This window comes from Bufo gargarizans, chromosome 4 (genome assembly GCF_014858855.1).
Source record: "Bufo gargarizans isolate SCDJY-AF-19 chromosome 4, ASM1485885v1, whole genome shotgun sequence".
NCBI lineage: Eukaryota > Metazoa > Chordata > Amphibia > Anura > Bufonidae > Bufo > Bufo gargarizans.
Window position 1 is genome coordinate 443,943,047 of NC_058083.1, and position 26,162 is coordinate 443,969,208.

Sequence of the window (26,162 nt, forward strand, 5' to 3'; positions counted from 1 at the left end):
TGTTCAGAATGAGCACCATATTTTTGAAGCACCTGCTCCACTTTTTGTGATGTAAAAGTTGGACAACGTGGATGAGGCCAAGGGCCATTTCTTTTTGTTACAATTTTTTTTAAGTTAAGCCTTAGAGGACCAGGCAAATTTCCATTTTTGCATTTTCGTTTTTTTTCTCCCCGGCTTCACAGAGCCATTTTTTTTTTTTTATCTTTCTGTTCACAAAGCCTTATAAAGTTTTTTTTTTTTGTGTGGGGCAAGTTGTATTTTCTAATGGCACCATTTAATATTGCATACAATGTAGTGGGAAAAAAGATGCCAAATGGGGTATAATTGGAAAGAAAACGCAATTCAGACACAGTTTTATGGGTTTTGTTTTTACAGCGTTTCCTATATGGTAAAACTGACCTGTGACCTTTATTCTCCAGGTCAGTACGAATAAAACAATACCACATGTGTAGTTTGTTTTAAAAAAAAAATAAAAATTTGAAAACTTTAGTTGTAGTTTTCCTTGATACCATTTTGAGGTATGTAAGCCTTTTTGCTCACTTTTTATAATTTTTTGGGGGGTAGATAAAGTGATAAAAAAATTGCAAATTGGGCATTTAGATTTTTTTCCATTATGCAGTTTGCTGTAAAGGATAACATTTTTTTACATTTTACTGGTACAGGAGTTTTTGGACTCGTTGATGCCTATGATTATTTCTGTTTATTTTTATTTTAGGGAAAGAAGAGATTTCACATTTGACCACTGCATCTGAGGGGTTAAGTCTGCGATCAGCCTTATGGCCAATCACAGACATTAGCCCCGGGCCTCTGCTGTTTGAAACAGTAGAAACTCAGCAGCTATGGCCAATTCTGCTCAATGAAAAAAAGAAGCAAAAAATTTAAATTCGTCAGCAGTGACGTGTCCGGGAGAGAGGTGGGGGGCGGTCCGCCCTAGGTGCCAGCTCTAAGGGGGGTGCAAGAACAGAAGAAATAAGCGCTTCCATCAATACAGATGGAAGCGCTTATTGCTTTTTCCTTTATAAGATGCAGTGCAGCGCTCACTAGTCTGCAGGAGAAGGTGGAGAGAAACGATGTGATCGCTGTGCAGTACTTACCCCTCCTCCTGCTCGCTCTTCTCACTAGCTGCTGTGTCCTGGCTAGTGATGGATGAACATCGGTCGGGACTTTTCGCAAACTCGCGTTCGTGATCAAATGTTCGCGAACCACGCGTTCGCAGCGGGCTCTATTTAGTTTAATGACAGGCAAATCTGAAAAACCTTCAGGTCATATTTGCAGCCACCAAATACTTACTAGAAGTGCACAAATAGTCCAACAACATGGACAGTGACATGCCAGAGTGGGATCAATGGTAACAATTCCAATAAAAAATATTTGTAATAATAATAAGTATTTTAATCAGGGAAACTCTCAAAAAGGTGCCCTGCTGGAGCCTAGAAAGATGTTATTTTAGGCCATGGGAGTACGGGCCCCAAAAATGAGGCATTCACCTGATAGAAAATAACTTGTGATTATGTGGCGGGAGGTACATTAGGCGGTCACTAAATACAAATTTTACTGTAGGCCAGTACAGACCCCAAACATTAGGCATTAACCTGACTGAAAAGGCCTTTTATGCCGCTGTATATACATAAGACAAGGACCATTCTTTGTTCTGGGTGGTGGCGGATATGTGTGGGTTGGCATGAGGAAATTCAATTACACGTGGTAGTCAGAGGTGTTGAATTCCTTCGAGATCAATGCCTCATTAATTTTTAGAAATGTGAGGTAGTCCACACTGTCATGAGCTAGGCGACTGCGCTTATCGGTCACGATACCCCCTGCTGCGCTGAACGTCCTTTCGGACAGGACACTGGACGAGGGGCAAGCCAAGAGTTCCATGGCAAATTGTGCCAGCTCTGGCCACAGGTCAATCCTGCACACCCAGTAGTCTAGGGGTTTCTCGCTTTTCAGAGCGTCCACATTGGCCGTTAACCCGATGTAGTCGGATACCTTTTGGTTTAGGCGTTCCCTGAGGCTGGATCCGGAGGGCGGCTGTCGATGGGTTGGTTGCAAGAATGATCTCATATCCGAAGTGACCAACACATCTTCAAACTGCCCTCTTCTTGCAGGTGCGGTAGGATTGTTACCCACACCTGTTTCCCTGTGGGTGGAAATTCCTCTGCCAACACCCGCAACAGCAGAATGCAGCATCTCTCGCAGCAAGAACTGGAAATGCTGCATTCTGCCAGACCTCTGTGATGCTGGTAACATGTCTGCCATTTTGTGTTTGTACTGGGGGTCTAAGTACATTGCCACCCAGTACTGGTCCTTGCCCTTTATGCTTTTTATACGGGGGTCCCTCTTCAAACACCGGAGCATGAGCATAAAGGGCTCCATTTGCACTAAAATGGAAGCGGTGGAGCGCCGACAAGAGAATGTCGTCCTCGGTCTCCTCCCCCCAGCCACGGACAACACCAGGAATCTCCGAAAAGTTTAAAGTCCCCTTAAAACCCTGCTCTTCTTGCTCCTTTTCCTCCTCCTCCTCCCACCAGCCACACTCCTCTTCAGACTCCTGCTGACTATTCTCAGATGGAGTAGCCCCCCCTGGTTATTCATTTAGCATTGCGGTAGCAGTGGAAAAGGAGGAGTCAGCCGAGGAGGAGATGGAGGATGGAGTACGAGGAGGAGAAGAGGCAGGCCTGCATGAAATCTGTGGCGGTAACACCAAATCCACACGGGTGCCAAGGGTTACATGCTTGACGGCCATCAGAGGGTTCACCCAGTGGGCAGTAATAGTTATGTACCTTCCCTGCCCATGTTCCCTGCCCATGTTTGCTAGATCACGTGTCTGTGGTCAGATGTATCTTGGCACTGACATTGTGTGCCAGAAATATATTCACTTGCCTCTGGGATGCCCTTCTGGGAGAAATATTTCCTTTCGGGGACCTTCCCTTGCGGTGTGCCAATGGCTACAAATTTTCTAAAGGCCTCCGATTTTTATGGCAGTAGTTGGTGGGCTAGCAGTTCCTACAAGCCAGCGATCAGCCATTGGGCATTTTACGCTCTAACATTTGAGACATGGAAGTCTGCCTTGTGCCAGAGGAACGAGACGACGGAACGGTGTAAGGTGAAGTGGAGGACAAATGGGAGGAGAGAGGAGAAGGAAAAGGACAAGAGGAAGGACGTGGAGCACCAGGAGTGTGGCTTTGTGGGTTCTGACGGCGTTTCTTCCACTGGGCAGGTACCTTAAGGAGGTCGTCCCTAGGTGAGTGTTGGGCTTACTGCGACTTATGTGTTCACAGCGAAGGCTGCAGATGGCAGCAGCTGACACGTTAAAAAAAGCCCACACTGCGGAGCCATTTGCCGGCGTCCTGGGAGTGCAAGATGTGACCGTGCATGGTGGATGGCTTGCTCCAGATACATTTGCAGTCTGCTTTTGCCTACTGTGCACTGCGAGTTCTGCCTGCTTCTCTTCCCTCTCCTCTCTATCTGTTGCTCCGTCTCTCCCTCTGAACTCCCCTCCTCTTCCTCTCTTGTAGGCACCCACATGACATCCATCAACACGTCATCATCGTCACCTTCACCAACACTGACATTAGAGATCTCTGAGTAGGCACCAACAGCGGGGATCACCATCCTTGGGCGGATCTGGGTACTGTCGTCAGACCGCTGGGTGGCGACCGTTGCTACCTCCTCTTCCTTATCCGATGCCAAGAATGGCTGCACTAAGGAAGAGTCTGGGAATTGATGGGAAAATAATGGAGAGTCGAGTGGAGGGGCTATGGTGGTGGTGGTGGAGTCTTTGGAGGTGCACACAGCAGAGAGTGAGGAGGGTGCAGATACAGAGGATGAGTAGGGTGCAGAAGCGGAAGGCTGAGTGAGCCACTCAACCAACTCTGGTGCGTCCTTTGACATAATCACATGTACCTTTTCCAACTTCCCACTTAGGCTCCGGCCTGGTGCACCTGCCCGACTCCTACCTGCGGAATGGCCTGCCTCTTCCTCTGCCTGTCATTTTCAAAATGACCCTGTGACAAAGTCCCTATAGAAGAGCAGTGTTAGTGGAAGCAGGTATATAGAACCCCTAATCAGTTTTTTTGGGGGGCAACTGGTATATCACACCAGTTGCAAATAGTTGCTCCAATGACGTTTGTCCCTCTGTATAGCTGCGGTATCTCAGCAGAACCGCACACAAATGCTGCACAATACAAATGCACTATATAGAAATTATATTATAGGTATCTCACACCCCACCTCAATCAGATTTTTCTGGGGGCAACTGGTATAGCACACCAGTTGCAATTAGTTGTTCCATAGCGTTTGTCCCTCTGTATAGCTGCGGTATAGCAGCAGAACCGCACACAACTGCTGCACAATGCAAATGCACTATAATATACTTTCTATGCTAGAAAGCATATTATAAGTATATCACACCCCTCAGTATATCACACCTATCGATAGCACACCTATGCCAGTCCTTAAAAGGACTTTTGTGGCCCTATTTAGCTAGCATTTGGTGTCCCTAACAGTCTGTCCCTGCTACACAAAACAACCTCTCCCTACACTGGCAAAACACAGAATGTAAAATGGCTGCCAGATCGGGTTCTGTTATAGGGTGGGGGTGTGTTCATGTGCTGAAACATCTCAATTGGCTGTCCTGTCCCACCTGATGTGGTCAAAGTTCAGCACAATACAAAATAATATGGCGCCGGCGGACATGCCATATGTTTGCATGTTTAGCGAATCGTGAACGCGCAAAGTGCCAGTGAAATGACCCCCGGGCCAACCGCAAGGCTGTCTCTAGTCCTGGCTGCCTTCAGCTTCAGGACATACAGAGCGCACTCTGACCTGACACTGCAGGAGGTCAGGTGACTGCAGCGCCGTTCCTGAGTAGAGAAGACAGCCAGGACATGGAGTGTGGCGACAGGAGAGATAAGTGACTTTATTATTTTGCAGTCTGATCTGAGGTCTGATATGGAGGTCTAATGGGGGGTCTGGATAGGTCTATGGGGGCGTCTGGAGTGGTCTGGAGGTCTGAATTGGGGGGTCAGGAGTGGTCTAATGGGGGGTCTGAAGGTCTGACTGGGGGTCTGGAGGTCTAATGGGGGTCTGGAGGTCTGACTGGGAGTCTGGAGTGGTCAAATGGGGGTCTGGAGGTCTGACTTGGGGGTCTGGAGGTCTGACTGGGGGTCTGGACGTCTGACTGTGGGGACTGGAGGTCTGACTGGGGGGTCTAGAGGTCTAATGGGGGTCTGATTAGGGGTCTGAAGGTCTGTCTTGGGGTATAGAGGTCTAATGGGGGTCTAATTGGGTGTCTGGAGGTCTGAATTGGGGGTCTGGAGGTCTAATGGGGGTCAGATATGGGGCCTGGAGGTCTAATGGGGTCTGGAGGTCTAATGGGAGTCTGAAGGTCTAATGGGGGTCTGGAGGTCTGATATGGGGGTCTGGTCTTATTTGTGGGTCTGGAGGTCTAATGGGGGTCTTATCTGGGATCTGATATTGGGTCGGGGTCTTTCATGGAGGTCTAATGGCGGTCTGTTCTGAGGTTTAAAACTGGGGTCTTATATAGGGTCTGACATAGAGGTCTGAAGGGGGTTTGGTCTGAGATTGGGAGATCTCATTTAGGGTTTTATATGGGGGTCTGATCTGAAAGGAAGGTGTTTTTTTTTTAATTACTAGCACACAATATAAAGGGGTGTTTTTGTACTGACGCACTATCTGTATGGTACCAGTATTTTCAGGGGGTCTGTTTCTGCAGGAAAGTATTGGGTAGCACAGTGGACACAGTATTGGGGGTGGCAGGCAGGGCCGGCGCTATCATAGAGGCAAGGGGGGCAAGGGGCCCCCAGCGCCGGCCTGGCCGCAACTACTACTATATCTATAATTCTATTGTGTGCCTGTGGCGCCGGGTGGCCCCGACGGTCCGGTCTGGAGACAGCGCTGCGCCGCCGTAATGTCATTAAGACTGGAGTGGAGGGGCCCCCCACTGTGCCTGCGCTGCGCTGCTTGTCTCTTTAAGAGATTTGAGACTGGAGCAGCGGCATGCACGGCACAGGCAGGCACGTCTAATGTCTGGCTGACATTGCCACAGGCTCCGCCCCCCCACCCAGAGCAGAGAACTTGGATTGAAGAAGGAGCAAGCAAAGCAAGCGCCATCGGCAGCCAGCCAGCCACAGCCCAGTCTGACTCTACCAGCCCCAGGGAAGGCCCGTAGCCCGCCGCCCGCCGCCCACAGTCAAAAGGCAGCCAGCCCTCAGCCAAGTTCCAAACTTCCACTGAAGTTCCAACTTCCAAGAATCCAAGTCCAGTCTACAGAAGTGTCATGGAACCATGAACCAGACGTACAACAAGAGATAAGTGGAAATAAGAAGGCTTTATTGACAATCAAGCTGTAAGGCAAAAGTCCAAACGGATGGCTAAACCGAAGCAGGGTCTTGCGAAGCCAGAGGTCAGGAACCAGAAGGGTAGTCAGACGAAGCCTGGATCAGGAACCAGCAGGGTAGTCAGACGAAGCCTGGATCAGGAACCAGCAGGGTAGTCAGACGAAGCCAGGATCAGGAACCAGAAGCAGCAGCAGTCTTAGAAGCATGTGAACACAGGAGGACCAAGCAAGGAACTGAAGCCACAGACCTCCTATATATATGAGCTAGGCATCCAGCTCCTCCCAGTGGGAAGGAGAAGCCGCAGGGTGGGAGGCTACAAGAAACCCAAAAACCAAGATGGCCGCCAGCACATGTCAAACGAAGGAGAACAGCAAGAAGGTAAGACCATGACAGTACCTCCCCCTCAAGGGCCCCTCCTCCGCGGAGTAAAGAACGGTTTCTGAGGGAAGCGTGCGTGGAAGGCTCGGAGCAAGGCAGGAGCATGGACATCTGCGGAGGGAACCCAGGAACGCTCCTCTGGACCATAACCACGCCAATGGACCAAAAACTGCACCCGACCGCGGACCAGGCGTGAGTCCAGGATATTGCTCACCTCATACTCCTCACGATTGCCCACTTGGACCGGACGAGGCCGAGGAACCGAGGAAGTGAAACGATTACACACCAGTGGCTTCAACAGGGAGACATGAAACACGTTGGAGATCCGCATGCCAGGAGGAAGCGCAAGGGCATAGGCTACCGGGTTTACCCTGCGAAGCACTCGGAAGGGACCAACAAAGCGAGGCGCCAGCTTGGGAGTGGGCACTCGAAGGTTGAGGTTGCGGGTGGACAACCATACGCGGTCTCCGACCTGGTAGGAAGGAGCGGGCGCTCGTCTGCGATCAGCCTGGAGTCTCTGGCGCTGCGCAGAGACCTCAAGGGACCTCTGGATCTGTACCCAAGAAGCACGTAGGACGGAAAGGTGATCCTCCACAGCCGGAATATCCTGGGGAGAGAATACCTCCGGTAACACGGCAGGTTGGAACCCATAATTGGCCATGAAGGGAGACGTCCCAGAGGAAGAGTTCACCGCCGTGTTCCTGGCAAACTCAGCCCAAGGCAGGAGGTCAACCCAATTGTCTTGGTGATCGGAGACATAGCAACGAAGGAATTGCTCCAAGGCCTGATTGGATCGTTCTGCGGCCCCATTGGACTGAGGGTGGTAGGCCGAGGAGAAAGAGAGATGAATCCCCAACTGGGAGCAAAAGGCGCGCCAGAACCTGGACACAAACTGACTCCCCCGATCCGACACAATCTCCTTGGGCAACCCGTGCAACCGGAAGACCTCCCTGGCAAAAATCGTGGCCAACTCTTGTGCAGAGGGTAACTTCTTGAGAGGAACACAGTGGCACATTTTGGAAAACCGATCCACAATCATGAGAATGACCGTATGGCCTCGGGATGCAGGGAGGTCCACAATGAAATCCATCCCCAGGTGTGACCATGGACGCTCCCCGGTGGCTATGGGTTGCAAAAGGCCCAACGGAAGGTGCCGAGGGGACTTACTCTGGGCACAAACGGAGCATGCCGCTACATATGCGGCGATGTCGGAACGTAGAGAAGGCCACCAGAACAGACGTGAAACAGCCCAGGACAGCTGATTCTTTCCAGGATGCCCCGCGGCCTTGGAGTTATGGTAGGTTCGCAACAACCGAGTGCGCAACTCCTCAGGCACAAAACATCTGCCGTTGGGTCTCCCAGAGGGAGCACCAGATTGAGCCGCCAAAATCTGCTCACCCAGGGGAGAGGTCAGGCTGGTGCGAATGGCGGCCAGGATCTGGTTCGGAGGTATGACCGAAGTCGGAATCGACTCCTCCCCGGACAGCTCGGAGTACTGCCGTGATAAGGCATCCGCTCTGATGTTCTTGGAACCGGGTAGGTAGGAGACCACGTAATTAAAACGTGACAAGAACAGAGCCCATCTGGCCTGACGTGGTGTCAATCTCTTGGCCTCAGAGAGGTAGGTCAGATTCTTGTGGTCCGTCAGGATGAGAACCGGAACCACCGAGCCCTCGAGCAAGTGCCTCCATTCTTTAAGGGCCTGCACGATGGCCAATAACTCCCTGTCACCAATCTGATAGTTGCACTCCGCGGAAGACAGTTTCCGGGAGTAAAACCCACAAGGAAGCAGAGGACCCTCTGGTGTTCTACGCTGAGACAGAAGGGCGCCTACTCCCGTCTCAGACGCGTCCACCTCGAGGACAAAAGGCAACCCAGAGTTGGGATGCGACAGAATCGGAGCCGACACAAAGGCGGACTTTAGAGCCTCAAAAGCTCGGATGGCCTCGAGCGGCCAGGCCTGGGGATTACTGCCCCTCCTGGTCAGATCCGTGAGAGGCTTGGCTAACATGGAAAAGTCCCTGATGAACTTCCGATAATAATTGGCGAAGCCCAAAAAGCGCTGCAGGGCACGAAGACCACTGGGCTGGGGCCACTGTAAGACAGCCGAAACCTTCTCAGGATCCATGGAGAACCCCTCAGCGGAAATGATGTAACCTAAGAAGGTTACCTGGGATCGGTGAAATTCGCATTTCTCAAGCTTACCGAACAGCTTGTTCTCTCGTAACCGTTGCAACACTCGTCTGACATCCATAATGTGGGCCTCCATGGATTCAGAATATACCAAGATGTCATCCAAATAGACCACCACACACTGCTGCAACAGGTCACGGAAAACATCGTTGATGAATTCCTGGAAGACTGCGGGCGCATTGCACAACCCAAAGGGCATAACCAAGGATTCATAATGACCGGTCCTGGTGTTAAACGCGGTCTTCCACTCATCGCCCGCCTTGATCCTTACCAGGTTATATGCCGCCCTCAGGTTGAGTTTGGTAAAGACCGTGGCCCCTTTGAGGCGATCGAACAGCTCGGAAATCAAGGGTATCGGGTAAGCGTTCTTGATCGTGATGCGATTGAGACCCCTGTAATCGATGCAAGGCCTCAACTCACCGCCCTTCTTTTTCACAAAGAAAAATCCAGCCCCTGCCGGGGACGAGGATTTGCGAATGTGTCCGCGTGAAAGTGCCTCCCTCACGTACTCCTCCATGGCCTCATTCTCCGCTACCGACAGTGGATAGACTTTGCCACGAGGAGGAACGGCACCAGATTGTAACTCTATGGCACAATCGTATGGGCGGTGCGGAGGTAGGGCAACCGCACGCACCTTATCGAATACATCCCGGTACTCCTCGTATTCAGGAGGCAACAGAGAGTCCGAGGAAGTACACAGCAACTTGACAGGCCCATGGATGCAACTAGCCCCACACTGCGGTGACCACGAGAGGATCTCGGCCGATCTCCAATCGAAAGTCGGATTATGCTTCTGGAGCCAGGGGTACCCCAAGACCACCGAGTAGTGTGGAGACGAAATAACCTGGAGACAGACCGACTCTCTGTGAACGGCACCAATGGCCATCCCCACTGGAGGGGTCTCATGAGTCACGTGTGGCGGCAGAAGGGGTCTGCCGTCTATCGCCTCAAGAGCCAGTGGGGAACCTTGAGGCTGCAGAGGAATGGAATTGGCGGCAGCGAACACACTATCAATGAACAAACCACCAGCACCAGAGTCCACCAACGCCTGGGTCGTCACCGAGCCCCCGACCCAGGAGAGGACAACAGTAATCAGTGGTTTGTCAACACGGGAAACCGGGGACGAGGAGACTCCACCCAAGATCTGCCCCCGACAGGATCTCAGGTGCAAGCGTTTCCCGGACGGTTCGGGCATGCCAACCGAAAATGCCCACCGAGACCACAGTACATGCATCGGCCCTCGCGTCTCCGGAGTACCCTCTCCCCCTCGGACAGGCGAGCAAACCCCAGCTGCATGGGTTCACCCCCAGACAAGTCATCCCCAGGAGGCGTGGGAGGAGAGGGAGGCACGGGTGGGACAGCAAACGTAGGCGCCAATCTGTTAGAAGACCTCCGCAGGCTCTCCTTAAAGGAAGGTCTCTCCCTGAGTCTGGTGTCAATCAAAATCAGGAAAGAAATAAGAGACTCGAGCTCCACTGGTAGGTCCTTAGCTGCAACCTCATCCTTCAAGGCATCCGAGAGACCATGAGAGAAAGCAGCGACCAGAGCCTCATTATTCCAGCCCACCTCTGCTGCCAGGGTACGAAACTCAATGGCGTATTCAGCTACGGATCGTGAACCCTGTCTGATGGACATAAGGAGCTTCGCAGCAGAGGCAGCACGAGCCGGCACATCGAATACCTTCCGAAGAGAAGCAACAAAACCGGAAAACTCGGCAACCACCGGATTGTTGTTCTCCCATAAAGGGCTGGCCCAGGCCAAGGCCTTGTCCGAGAGCAGCGAGATCAAGAAGCCCACCTTTGATCTCTCAGTAGGAAAGTCATGTGGCAGCAACTCGAAATAAATGCCCACCTGGTTAAGGAAACCTCGGCACTGAGTTGGCTCTCCCCCAAAGCGCTGTGGAAGGGGGGCAGAACCGGTCATACCCCGAAACACCGCAGGCGCAGCAACAGGTGTTGGGGTAGACTCTGGCGCAACAACCGGAGCGGCAGTAGGAGCGGACCCAGGAGCGACAACCGACCCATCGGCAACGGAAGCTAAATGAGCCGTGCTTTCAAGCAGGGTTTGCAACGCCACAGCGAACCGACCCAACAGGTGATCCTGCTGATCAAGTCTGGCAACCAGCGTAGGTAGCGAGGATGGCCCTGTACCGTCAGAATTCATGGCTTGGTCCTAATGTCATGGAACCATGAACCAGACGTACAACAAGAGATAAGTGGAAATAAGAAGGCTTTATTGACAATCAAGCTGTAAGGCAAAAGTCCAAACGGATGGCTAAACCGAAGCAGGGTCTTGCGAAGCCAGAGGTCAGGAACCAGAAGGGTAGTCAGACGAAGCCTGGATCAGGAACCAGCAGGGTAGTCAGACGAAGCCTGGATCAGGAACCAGCAGGGTAGTCAGACGAAGCCAGGATCAGGAACCAGAAGCAGCAGCAGTCTTAGAAGCATGTGAACACAGGAGGACCAAGCAAGGAACTGAAGCCACAGACCTCCTATATATATGAGCTAGGCATCCAGCTCCTCCCAGTGGGAAGGAGAAGCCGCCGGGTGGGAGGCTACAGGAAACCCAAAAACCAAGATGGCCGCCAGCACATGTCAAACGAAGGAGAACAGCAAGAAGGTAAGACCATGACAAGAAGTCAATCATCACAGACCAATTACAGTTACTGTCTGGTAGGTTGGTTATATTGTTGTTAATTAAACTGGATCGGATCCATGATCCATCAATTCCCAGTTTCCCACTCACTTACTTAGTCCCAGGCACCATCTCACCCGTCCGGGCCGTCCCAGTGTACTACTAGCCCGGCCTGCGGCCCTGGTTCTGTTTGTGTTTGGAGTCAGTTGGACTGGAGAAATGTGCATTTGGGGGGGGGGGGGCAGTTACTGGTACTACCAGTAAGGCAGTAACTGGCCCCCTCCCCCCCACCCAAATGCACATTTCTCCAGTCCAACTGTCTAAACAGAACCAGGGCGGGCTAGTATACTGGCACTGGGACGGGTGAGATGGTGCCTGGGATGGATCCGATCCAGTTTAATCAACCAACCTACCAGTAATTGGCCCCCTTTCCCCCCCAAATACACATTTCTCCAGTCCAACTGTCCAAACAGAACCAGGGCGGGCTAGTATACTGGCACTGGGACGGGTTAGATGGTGCCTGGGATAGATCCGATCCAGTTTAATCAACCAACCTACCACTAACTGGTTGGTTGATTAAACTGGATCGGGATCCATCCCAGTCTGGTAGGTTGCTTTATTAAACTGGATCAGATCCATCCCAGGCACCATCTCACCTGTGCCAGTGTACTAGCCCGCCCTGGTTCTGTTTTGAGTCAGTTGGACTGGAGAAATGTGCATTTGGGGGGGGGGGCAGTTACTAATAGGTTGGTTGATTAAACTGGATCGGATCCATCCCAGGCACCATCTCATCCATCCCAGTGCCAGCAGTGTACTAGCCCGCCCTGGTTCTGTTTGGACTGGAGAAATGTGCTTTTTTTTTGGGGGGGGGGGGGGAGATGTGCTGCTGCCAGGTGACGTTAAAGTCAGCAAGTGTCATGTGGGGTGGGGGGGGGGGGGCCCTTATTGTTTTCCGCCACAGGGCCCCATTTCACCTAGAACCTGCCCTGGTGGCAGGATGGGGTGTTGAGAAGGTGGGAGGATAATGGAAAAGTAGGAAAGTAAGATGTCTGTTTGTTCAATTCTGCAGAGACAATGTGCCGCTGAAAGAAATCACCATGCTGGTCTTGTCTAAGGAAAGAGAATATCTACATGAGAGAAGAGAAGTCACTGGATGTAAGAGGTATGTGGCACTGTATGACCCTGTATGTTCTGTAGCGCTGTATGTAATGTTTTCCAAGTATGTCTTTAAAGGGGATGTCCGTTTTTTTTTTTTTATGAGCGCTGCCTTCTCTGCTCTGTTTACCTGCTCATCACTGCAAATGCTACGGCGAGCAGGTGAACAGAACAGAGAAAGCAGCTCTCATATGAGTGCTGCCCTCTCTTCAAACAGCTGGGGGCACAGAGGGCATTACTACTATGGAGGGGACACAGAGGGCATTACTAATGTTATGGGGCACAATGAGCATTTCTACAGGGAGTGCAGAATTATTAGGCAAATGAGTATTTTGACCACATCATCCTCTTTATGCATGTTGTCTTACTCCAAGCTGTATAGGCTCGAAAGCCTACTACCAATCAAGCATATTAGGTGATGTGCATCTCTGTAATGAGAAGGGGTGTGGTCTAATGACATCAACACCCTATATCAGGTGTGCATAATTATTAGGCAACTTCCTTTCCTTTGGCAGAATGGGTCAAAAGAAGGACTTGACAGGTTCAGAAAAGTCAAAAATAGTGAGATATCTTGCAGAGGGATGCAGCACTCTTAAAATTGCAAAGCTTCTGAAGCGTGATCATCGAACAATCAAGCGTTTCATTCAAAATAGTCAACAGGGTCGCAAGAAGCGTGTGGAAAAACCAAGGCGCAAAATAACTGCCCATGAACTGAGAAAAGTCAAGCGTGCAGCTGCCAAGATGCCACTTGCCACCAGTTTGGCCATATTTCAGAGCTGCAACATCACTGGAGTGCCCAAAAGCACAAGGTGTGCAATACTCAGAGACATGGCCAAGGTAAGAAAGGCTGAAAGACGACCACCACTGAACAAGACACACAAGCTGAAACGTCAAGACTGGGCCAAGAAATATCTTAAGACTGATTTTTCTAAGGTTTTATGGACTGATGAAATGAGAGTGAGTCTTGATGGGCCAGATGGATGGGCCCGTGGCTGGATTGGTAAAGGGCAGAGAGCTCCAGTCCGACTCAGACGCCAGCAAGGTGGAGGTGGAGTACTGGTTTGGGCTGGTATCATCAAAGATGAGCTTGTGGGGCCTTTCCAGGTTGAGGATGGAGTCAAGCTCAACTCCCAGTCCTACTGCCAGTTTCTGGAAGACACCTTCTTCAAGCAGTGGTACAGGAAGAAGTCTGCATCCTTCAAGAAAAACATGATTTTCGTGCAGGACAATGCTCCATCACACACGTCCAAGTACTCCACAGCGTGGCTGGCAAGAAAGGGTATAAAAAAAGAAAATCTAATGACATGGCCTCCTTGTTCACCTGATCTGAACCCCATTGAGAACCTGTGGTCCATCATCAAATGTGAGATTTACAAGTGGGGAAAACAGTACACCTCTCTGAACAGTGTCTGGGTGGCTGTGGTTGCTGCTGCACAATGTTGATGGTGAACAGATCAAAACACTGACAGAATCCATGGATGGCAGGCTTTTGAGTGTCCTTGCAAAGAAAGGTGGCTATATTGGTCACTGATTTGTTTTTGTTTTGTTTTTGAATGTCAGAAATGTATATTTGTGAATGTTGAGATGTTATATTGGTTTCACTGGTAAAAATAAATAATTGAAATGGGTATATATTTGTTTTTTGTTAAGTTGCCTAATAATTATGCACAGTAATAGTCACCTGCACACACAGATATCCCCCTAAAATAGCTAAAACTAAAAACAAACTAAAAACTACTTCCAAAAATATTCAGCTTTGATATTAATGAGTTTTTTGGGTTCATTGAGAACATGGTTGTTATTCAATAATAAAATTAATCCTCAAAAATACAACTTGCCTAATAATTCTGCACTCCCTGTACTATGGAGGGGGCACAGAGCAAGAGGGCATTACTACAATGAAGTGGGCACAGTGGGCATTGTTACTGTGAAGGGGGCACAATGGGGGATCTCTACTATGGAGGGGTTACAGAGGGTATTATTAGCATAGTGGGCATCACTACTATTACGGGGCACAATAGGCATTATTACTATGAAGGGGGCACAGTGGGCATTATTATTATAAAGGGGGCACAATTGGGATTATTACTAAGAAGGGGACACAATAGGGATTATTACTGTGAAGGGGGCACAATGGGGATTATTACTGTGAAGGGGGCACAAAGAGGAAATAAGTACTGTGAGAGGGCACAATGTGGGCATAACTACTGTGAGGGGGCACACATCTGTACAAAACTACTGTGAAGGTTGTACAATGAGGGCAATACTACTGTGAGGGGTAATTTATTTTTTGTAAGTATTGGGGGGGGGGGGGGGCAGAGAAAGGACCCGCCCAGGGTCACTACTGTTGGTCAGAAACCTGGGACTTTGCGCTTTGCATTCTACATTGCCTTGAAGTGTTTGACACACATGTACTGGGAACCTGAGTGAGGCAGGAAGGCCCATACAACATTTTTATATGGAGTCTCTGCACACACATATACACACGAAAATGCACACACATCGATGCTAGCGAACAGACAGTCACACACATACATAGTATAGACATATACACACAGATGTCATTAATAAACACGCAAATTTAAATGCCAGTTGCTTTCCACATATAGAATGATATTCTTACATTTGGCATCTAGTTAACAACTGTTTTCCTTCTGATTCTCGATGGACACCATTAAACAAGCGCACGCTTTTTTCATACTCCAATAAAAATACTAACATATTATATTCCAAATAAAAGCGTAAATAGAAAGTTCAAAGTCATTTTATGTGTGAGTCATGAGTCATGAGGATCCATTTATTTGAAGCCAGAATTCGGAAGAAAAACGTTCTGCTTACATTATCAAGATTTAATCCGTGCAGTGCTCAGAAGGGAGTGGACGACTGTATCTAAACAGAAGGTCCTTCAGTGTTCAGCATGATGTCAGTAAGAGTATCACAGCTCCCTTGACTCAACTATTATTTTTAAAATGGGTCCCACAACATCACGTTGCTCGTAAAATATAATTTAGTGCTGTTGGAGTGGAAGAAAAAGGTCATACATCTGCGGGTAATTACACGAGGGTGCACATCATGTTTTGATTAACTCTACAATAATATCAACCTTAAGTGTGACTCTTGATGCTGGATGCATGTATGTGTGCTGTTTATTCCCCACATGAATTACACTTTTAGCAAGTAAAATGAAAAAATGTCAGCCTTCCAATGGGAGCCAAGAATAATTTGTGTATTATAAGATTCCGGCCAGTCTTCCAGTTACTGTTACAGAAAAGGGAAGTTTAAAAGGGTTTTGCAAGAATCGAGGGGTGGGGGTTGGTAAACTCCCCCACTTGGCTGGACCTGTAAATGAAAACTTACTTACCAGCTTCCGGGCGCAGGCTCCCTGCTCTTTCCCTTCCCGGCCTATGATGCTTCACTGGGCTCCCGCGCTGTAAACATTCGGTTTCACATCGCTTATAACCAATCATTGGTGACCGGCTCCCCTTATGTCATGACCAGTGGTCACATGACGCATGGAGATCCGGTCTCCATTTATTGGCTTTGGCAATATCAAACTATGGATGCTTACAGTGAGGAAGCCCAGTGGAGCAGCCCAGGCTTGCAAGAGAAGGAGCAGGGAGCCACCCCCGAAAGCAGGTAAAAAAAGCTTTCCTTTACAGGACCAGCCAAGTGAAGGGGTTTAACAAAAACCCCACCATTCTTGCACAACCCATTTAAGTTCTCATTCCCATCATTTAAAGGGACAGTATATGTCCTCTTTTACACTTCAATGTTGGTGATGACAACCATCACAAGATGGTCAGTTGTTCATCCATGAAGAATCTGTGTTTGGTCCGTGTGTCTTCTTGCCCTCTGTGTGTCCCTTAGATTCCACAGATACTGCTAAGCTGAAAATTGGTCTCCAGTAGTGTTAAGTGAGCATGCTCGGCCGAACACCGCTATGCTCTGCACATCGCGGAGTTCGGCCGAGCACCGCGTGTGCTCAAGCATGATGCTCGAGTCAGTGTATTTAAATCTAATTTACCCTCTATTTCTATTCAGAAGATCGCTGTGCAGTGAGGGAATCCTTCAGTGTGAGTCCGCAGCTTAGGAGTCCCTGACTCCATATATAGCTATGTCCATACATGGAGTCAGTGCTTGGGGACATCCCAGTGTATTTAAATATAATTTAACCTCTATTTAACAAAAGTTTCTGCTGAGATTTGAACTCACAACCTTTTATATTAAAGGCAAGGCACTTAACCACTCAACTATAATAGCTGCATAGCCAGTTACTTAAAAATAAAATAAAAAAAATATTGACTTCTACTGTACTGTACTTCTACTGAGACCTATACAGTAGAAGTTTCATTTTTTTTTTAAGTGCTCAGCTATGCAGCTATAGATTTCAAATCATGTGACAAGCTTTTTCAGAAATCGAGGTTAAATAAGATTTATATAATAAGTGGGAAACTACTACTGATGTTTTAGCCATAATATATTCACATATATTATAATATATTATATATTATATATATATATAATAATATGTGTAAATATATTATGGATAAAAACGATATATATATATATATATATCTAAGCTTGGAAGATAACAACAGTCCTTGGTGTGCTGCTGGCCTTCTTTCATCTCTCTCTCTCTATATATGTATATATAATGTTTAACCTCTGTTTCTGACAGGATTTGAACTCACAGCTTCTGCATCACAGCCCATAACTTTAACCCCTACACTATATAGCTGCACAGCCAATAACAGGCTGTGGAGCTATTATAGCTGAGCGGTTAAGTGCCTTGACTCTAATACAGAAGGTTGTGAGTTTTAATCCTGGCAGAAACATTTCTGAAATACAGACTAAATTAGATTTAAATACACTGGGGTGTCCCCAAGCACTGACTCCATATATGGACATAGCTATATATGGAGTCAGAGCAGGGACTCCTAAGCCGAACTAGAGTCCCGACACCCTCCCCTCTTCAGAGCAGGGGGTGCTTGGGATTCTCCCATTGACTTCCATTGTGCTTGAGTGCTCAGTAGAACACCCGAGCATCGCAAAGTGTTTGACTCGAGCACACGAGCACTTTGGTGCTCGATTGAAGCTAGTCTCCAGAGCATCTTCTAGCAATGACCCATCAAAACAATGGACCAGACACTGATAGCATCCGTGCTATGTCCATGGTTTTCACGGACCCATAGACTACAACACGCATGAGGGATCCATAATCATGGACCGTGGAAAACTACTGATGTGTGAATAAATACATTAAAATCAATGATTTGGGCCATTTTGCTCAATCAACTCGACAACGTTCAAACGCATATGTAGGAGGGGAACGTCCACCAAGGGGCTCATTTACGATATTTATGCCATACTTCTAGACCAAAGTCCTCATGGTCTCTTTTATCTAAAGATACTTATGTACTGGTATCATACTCCCGACCTTCTCCATAGGATGAATCCAGTCATCTTGGGAATTTGCTGGAGGTGTGGTATCACTCGAGGCACACTCCAGCATATCTTTTGCGATTGTTCACCCATTCGTCCCTTTTGAAGTAGTGTCAAGGCCCTTCTGTGTGATCTTTTGGCATATGATATTCCACTTGATCCCCTATCATATCTATTGAATGTATTACCTACACCGATTAGGAAGCACTCGCTTAAATTGGTGTTGCAAATTTTGACTGCGGCCTGTTGCCTTATTGTCTGGTTCTGGAAGCGACCTGTTCCCCTGGGTTCTCAGATTTGTAAGTCAGAGTAGTAGAGGTTTGCACTATGAAATACATGACGGCACTGTTACTGGATAAAGTAGACCTCTTTCACTTGGTTTGGGAGACATGGGATTCTTATTGGCTCACTCGACAAGTATGAACTTAAAGTTAGGTGAAATAAATCAACCATTCCTTCCTTCTCTAGGTCCTGTCCTTATTGTTTCTGTCATGTCCATTGTGTTGTCCTGTCTATTCCCTAGCTCTTTTACTATAGAAGGTATCTTTTATACGCTTCACTGTTGCATGGTAGTTAGCCATTTATAGTATATGCAACAGTTTTCTCATTTCTCATTGCTGGTAAAGATCAATAGATTATCTCTAGATGTCTTTGACTTTACTTAATAGATGTTAGTCCATTGTTGGGGACTCCTACCTTGGATTTTGAATGTTTATACGTTCCGTATTATGTGAAAGCTCCTCAATAAAAATGCAATTATAAAAAATAAAAAAAGATAATGTGTAGATGTGATGTCCGTGGAGACCATGTGTATACTTATTGAGGAGACAGCACACCAGGAAATTAGTTTAATGCTTTTTAATTCATTAATATTCAGACACCAGTGGTAATTATTCTAACATTAGTGCAACGTTTCGGGCATTTCCATTTTAGTGCATGCACACCAGATGTGCGGCCTATCCATGTACCAGCTTGAAAAAGTGCACTAAAATGGAAATGCCCGAAACGTTACACTAATGTTGGAATAATTTCCACTGGTGTCTGAATATTAATGAATTAAAGAAGCATTATTCTAACTTCCCGGTGTACTGTCTCCTCAATAAGTATACAGTTGAATCCGGAGATCCGGATGGAGGGGAACCCACTGAAAGCCTTCTGGGCGAGTGCTGTGGTCATCCTCGGGTTTACAGTTGGGAGACCATGGACGACACACGTCTGTGATTCACTGACATGTGAAAGCGGCCTAACTCTAGGGCATGCCTTTACTTCATGATCATTGGCATGCTTATCACATCATCTATCAAAAAGAGAGGTTGAAATAATCTCACATCTGTACAATAATACTCAGATAATCAGATTCCATGAACTGTATTTCAGCATTTTCATATAACCTGGAGATAAAATGGGACATTTATTAATCATGTCCTACTGACAATTAGTATTTTTCATGTTCAAATTGTCATGAGGCTTCAGATTGAATCCCCGGTTAAGACATGGTGTTTCCCATTGATGCATTGCTCTATTAGGAGAGCTTGGCTAAACTTGCATATACATTAGAGGAGTAAATATGAAAATTGACTGAGGCAGCACATGTTTGATTTGCACCTAAATGTATATTTACCTTGTTCTTCTAGATTCTGGATGATCCATATTAATCTATGAATGTAGCTGTAATACTATGATATACATATGGAGAAAGAAGTCTGTTCTTACCTTGACACATGTTTTGTGCATTTAGTTCATAGCCAGACGCACACTGCATTAACTGAACTGTGCTGGGCAAATTGCGAGCTGGATCTTGAGGGATACTGGGTCTTTCTACAGGCACATTTTGTCCAGTGCTTTGCTGAGATCCAGAAGTCTCTGTGATGACTGTGTCTTCTTGGCCATTATTTAACAAAATCTGTGCAGTTCTTGGTAGGCAAAGGTATCCTCCATAATGGTTAACACATTTCATTCCTCCCTTGCAAGGCTCTTGCATTATCCCACACTCATCAATATCTGTAAGAAGATAGCAAAGAAGTGATTTGCAATGGTCCAAAGTATAAGAAGGAAGCCATTTAGATATCAAAATCCAGAATTTTTTATGTCCAAAAACAGGTTGCCATTACAGGTTGCCATTTTGTTACCTGGGATAAACAGGCATGAATACAAAGCAAACCCTCTTTAAATTCTAGGGTTTTATGTATCATGACAACAACAAAAAACGTCCTTAGAAAGTCTTAAAATTAAAAAGCCATATATGAAAAACGAAGTACCCCCTATTAATCTGATACCTTGTAGAACCACCTTTAGCAGTATTAACTCAGGGTAATCTCTTCTTTATAACATTGTTTCAGTTTAAAGTCTGGACTTTGATTGAGCCATTGAAACACCTTGATTCTTTTTATTTTCAGCCATTCTGTTTTAGATTTGCTCATTTGCTTGGGATTATTGTCCTTTAACTGTCATTTAGCTTTAGGTGTTGGACAGATGACCTCACATTTGACTCTAGAATACTTTGGTATACAGAGGAGTTCATGGTCGACTCACTGATCCTGTGGCTGCAAAACAATCAACCCTTCTGCACCCAGCTGGATGGTCGATATGAGCTGTTTGTATTAATATGCTGTGTTTGAGTGGCAAAAGTAGACTTTCATGGGCCCCAGTGCAAATTTGAAACTGGGGCTCCTCTCTCACTCAGGTAGCACTGCCTATAGGGCCTGTAGAAAGTGAAGACAGTGAGCAGTTTTAATGCTCCTCTGGCCCCATTCTGGCTGCTTTACTCAGGCATCGCTCAACTTGAGCACTGTCTGAGTGAGGTGCCCAAAGGAGGGGGCAGACATATGTGAACTGTCTTTATTCTTCATGGGCCCTCCAGGTAATACTGCCTCAGTGAGACGACCAAAGGGTGAGGAGGGCCTGTGGAGAGTGAAGACAATGCACAGCTGTTATGTGCCTCAGACTCCACTCCCCCTGGTTTCGGTTCCATCCACTGTGACTGCAGTCGTTGCACTCCTGCTGTGTTTGGTCTCATTTGTCCAAAGAACATTGTTCTAGGAGTCTTGTGGTTTGTTCAGATGCAACTTTACAAACTTAAGCTGTGCTACCGAGTTCTTTTTAGGAAAAAAATAGGTTTTCCCCTGGCAACCCTTCCAAATAAACCATAGTTATTTAGTCATTTTTTTATTCTGTTGTTGTGAAGTTGAGCATTTAACATGGTAACTGAGACTTGTAGAGTCTTAGATGTAGCTCTTGTTTTTTTTTCAGTTTCTCTGAGCATTGCACCGCCTGATCTTGGGCTGACTTTCCTGGAATGTCCACTACTGGAAAGATTGTTAACTGTCAGGAATATTTACCACTTGTCAGAATCTTTCTCACTGTAGATTGATGGACTTCAAATTATTTGGAAATGGCCTCCCCAGATTGATGGCCAGCAACAATTGTTTCTCTAGATAATAGCTGATGTTTTTCCTCCTTGGCATTGTCAACATGCGCCTGAATGCTGCAGACCAGCAAACTGCCACAACTTCTGCTTTTATAATGGTGGTCACTAGTGTTGATCGAACACCACATGTGCTCGAGCGCGCTGCTCGAGTCAGTGTATTTAAATGTAATTTAGCATCTATTTCTGAAAAGTTTCTGCCAGGATTTGAACTCCCTTGTACATTAGAGGCAAGGACCTTATCCACTCAGCTAAAAAGCTGAACGCTAAACTGTGTCAGAAAAACCTCATAGTAGTTTCTGATGTAGTGAGTATTCCTATTCAGCAGAATCTGAGGTTACATTTACCTAATTCTAAGACCTTCTAAGGACCAGTTTTTTTTTTATTTGTTATACCCTATCACGTAAAACCATAGAATTCAAAGAGGGCGTACTTTGTTTTTTACCTTGCTATTATAATAAGAGAACATATCATATTCGTAGGTAAGTGGCTTCCCGGTTTAATATCACTTTATTGGCTCATATACTGTATACTATTACAGCTGTGCATAGTGATAACTCCTGTAGCTGCCCATCTAATCTCAGCTTGATCTCATCCTCATGGTACTTTTTCAAGCACTGTCGCTTGTCTCTCCTCAAGCACTGCAACATTAGCTAATAAGGGTGTGGAGAACTGGTTCGATTTTACATTGTTCTTCTCTTGTTCAAGTAAACAAATGTTGGAGAGCCTTGTCTTCCAAAGATTAACTGTGTTAAACTGGCACCATTAAAGGTACATTTACTCAAGAATTGGCCAGATTATCAGGAACGACCGTTCGTTGCCGACAATCTGGCAATGTAAATGTACCGCTGATCACCTGTTCAACGAGCAAAATGCTAGTTGATCGAGTGATCCTGTCGTTCATGCAGGTAACACCAATCATGGCTTCTGGGCAGTAAATCGTGCTGTATAAACAGTGATCTGCTTCTCAGAAACCATGTCTCTGTATGAGGACATGGTATAGCAATAGCCATCTCTCGTCCTCATACAGTATAGGAGATTGCTGCATGTAAATGTGCGGTCTCCTTCACTGAACGAGCAGCCGACTCTCGGGAAGGAACGCTTCCTTCCTGACAATCGGCCACTCAGTCGACCCGTGTCAATCCAGCTTAACTGTGTTAAATTGGCCCAATATAGAGGGCTGTCCATCATCCAGGTATACTGGTCATGCTCCATTTCCAAAGCACCGAACATAACATAAATTCATGGCTTCCCCTGCTCTACTGACTTTTCTCTGTTCCATTAGCCATCATATAGCTAGTGAAATGCCTCTTACATGGCTTCTATGTAACTGATCTTCACGTGATGCTTTTAGATAGGAGCAGATCAAGTGCAGTGTCAAAAGTCAGAAGCACAGTGGGAAATGTAGGCTGCATTAGGGGCACCATATCAGGGGCTAGAAGTATTCAAGATGGGAGACAACCCATGAACAAGCTATACACAAGGCATACACCCGAGTCTGTAAATTATTCTTGATTAATAGCCTATGCTGCTCTATATTTGCAAAGCAACTACTGGAGAGCCTTTATAATTGCATTCATAAGCATACAATTGTAAGAATGTATTAATAATAATAATAATAATAACAATAATAAATTGTTTATTAGTTATGCAAATGTTGATATATATATATATATATATATATATATATATATAAAAATATATATATATATATATATATATATGTTCATTTATAAATATAATCCTATATGTGCCTATGTACATTGTAGCAATAATAAACAATAAAAAGCAATAATGCACAAGAATACAAAGTCTGAAATCTGTTACCTTTACATTGCTGCCTTATCGGGTCCCACTCATAACCATCAGTGCATTGCTGTATGGGAACAGAACATTCATATAGTTAATATTTTTCTGGGATCACAATCATCAATTTCAGGCGTTAAAAATTGACTGTCAAGGAAAGATCTCATGGTATAAATCTTTTGGATCAAACCAATTTTATAATTCATTATTCTACACCCTCGGTTACGAGATTATGATGTTTTTTTGCTCTGTGAAATGATTTATTTATCCACAGCTCGATTTATAAAGCTGTTTTCCAAGTGCTCTGAAACTAGATGCACATTTTTAGAGTTCAAGTTAAAAACTTCTGCTGTTACAGTGTTTTCTTGTTGAAAAGTAATATCCACTGAATCTGGCACACAGATGTTGGTCACTGCTCAGTAGGTTCATTGCACTTAAGGGAGTAAAAGTAAGTTCACTAGATCAGCTGTTTTATTGCTGCATGTTCATTTGTATGTTCTCCAGATTTGGTAGTTTGCATTATATTTTTTCCTAAAAAGAAATCTATCATCTATCTATCTATCATTTATTAATCTAATTATCTATCTATCTATCTATCTATCTATCTATCTATCTATCTATCTATCTATCCATCTATCCAATGTTGATCTATCTAATTATCTATCTGTCTATCAATCTATCTATTTATCTATCTATCTATCTATCTAATCTATCTGTCAATCTGTGTATCTATTTATCTATTATCTATCTATCTCATATCTATCTGTCTATCTGTGTATCTATCTATCTATTATCTATCTATCTATCAATTTTGTTTGATAAGTTATTTGACTACAACTAGATTAGTCAGAAGGCTAGCTCAACAAATGATTATCACCCAGGGGAATCAGAGTAAAGATGCCTATTATTTTGGCTTGGCTCATAACATATGGGTCATGTTGGTATAATCAGGGGCATCAGATGTGCAGTTCTTACATAATTATATGTAATTATTAATGAATTATCTATAATAATATGGACTAAGCTAGTCCAGCGTCTCACATTCTTATATTTTACATAATTTTGTAAAGGGTGTGACTTTAGATTATGTAACTTCAGATTCAGGGACTTTAGGAGGGGACTCGAGTAAATCTGTTTCTTATCACTGCACTATATTGTATTTTTTCTCTTTTCTTCCATTATTGAAAGCGCAGTCTAGTGCACATCTTGTCTAATGTATGCAGTCCAGGAACAGCCGTTTGAGGGTGCATATATTTGTTCAAAATGTGAGCAAATTACCAGTTTGGAATCGCACATTGTGTATCTAACCGGGCGAAGAAGCGTTGGTAATTTGGAACAAAGTTTGCTGCTTACTAAGCAAGCACTCTATGGGGTAGATGAGGGGGAGGGTGGTAGCAAGGAGGATCAGGAAAGTGAGGTAGCTAGCTGGGTAACAGTTAGAAAGCGGAGTTGAGGGAAGAGTGCCAGGGAGGCTAGCCCTGATCTGACACACACCAACAAGTTTGTAAGGTTGGCAGATGAGGGGAATGTCAGTTCAGCGAGAGCACTGCTGCAGCCGGACACTTGCTTTGCCAGTCAGGGGAATGTCAGATCCAGTAAGCAGGGGACCAGGAGGGGTGGGCAGGCCAGACAGGTGCTGGTAGTGGGAGACTCAATTATTAGGGGTACAGATAGGGCGATCTGTCACAAAGCCCGGGATCTTCGAATGGTGTGGTGTCTTCCTGGCACTCGAGTTTGACACATTGCGGATCGGTTTGACAGATTACTGGCAGGGGCTGGAGAAGATCCAGCGGTCATGGTCCATATCGGAACCAATGACAAAGTTAGAGGTAGGTGGAGCGTCCTTAAAAATGATTTTAGGGATTTAAGTCACAAGCTTAGGGCAAGGACCTCAAAGGTAGTGTTTTCCGAAATACTATCTATACCACGAGCCACACAAGAAAGGCAGCGGGAGATAAGGGAGGTTAACAAGTGGCTCAAGAACTGGTGTAGGAAGGAGGGGTTTTGGTGCCTGGAGAACTGGGCCGACTTCTCTTTTGGCTACAGTCTCTATCGTAGGGATAGGCTGCCCCTCAAGGGGGAAGGGGCAGCTGTTTTGGGGGAGAATATGGCTAGAAGGTTGAAGGAGTGTTTAAACTAGGGACTAGGCGGGAGGGTAATTACATTATAGGAGGGAAAGATATTGCAGATATAGACCGGGGGCAAGGTAATGGGACTGGGGGAAAAATGGAAGGAGGGACTAGAACAGTTCAGAAGGAAATGTGTAGGGTAAAAAATATACATAAACTTCTTAATTGTATGTATACTAATGCCAGAAGCCTGACTAATAAAACTGGTGAATTGGAATTAGTGATGTGTGAGGAGGACTATGACATAGTGGGAATAACTGAGACATGGCTGAATGATAGCTATGACTGGGCAGTTAATGTAGAGGGTTACAATCTGTTTAGAAAGGATTGTCAAAACCGGAGAGGGGGAGGGAGTCTGCCTTTATGTAAAGTCCTGTCTAAAGTCCACACTCCGGGAAGATATACTGTAAGTGAGGAACATCAACATGTGGAGTCACAGTGGGTAGAAATGCATGGAGGAAAAAACAATAATAAAATACTAATAGGAGTTTATTATAAGCCACTTAACATACCAGAGTCCACAGAAAATCTACTTCTAAACGAAAGAGATGAGGCGGGAAATCATAATGAGGTCGTCATTATGGGGGACTTCAACTACCCAAATATAGACCGGGAAACTGAAACCTGTACATCTCATAA

The 26,162-nt window shown here is 46.1% G+C and overlaps 1 protein-coding gene across 1 annotated transcript in view; it reads right to left on the minus strand.

Moving 5' to 3' along the window:
• EFEMP1 (EGF containing fibulin extracellular matrix protein 1) overlaps positions 1-26,162 on the minus strand; it is a 138,687-nt gene that overhangs the window by 66,723 nt on the left and 45,802 nt on the right. The window contains exons 3-4 of the mRNA XM_044289232.1: positions 23,416-23,464; positions 19,878-20,165 (exon numbers count right to left, since the gene is read on the minus strand). Of these exons, the coding sequence (XP_044145167.1) occupies positions 19,878-20,165; positions 23,416-23,464 (337 nt within the window). The remainder of the gene's footprint in view (positions 1-19,877; positions 20,166-23,415; positions 23,465-26,162) is intronic.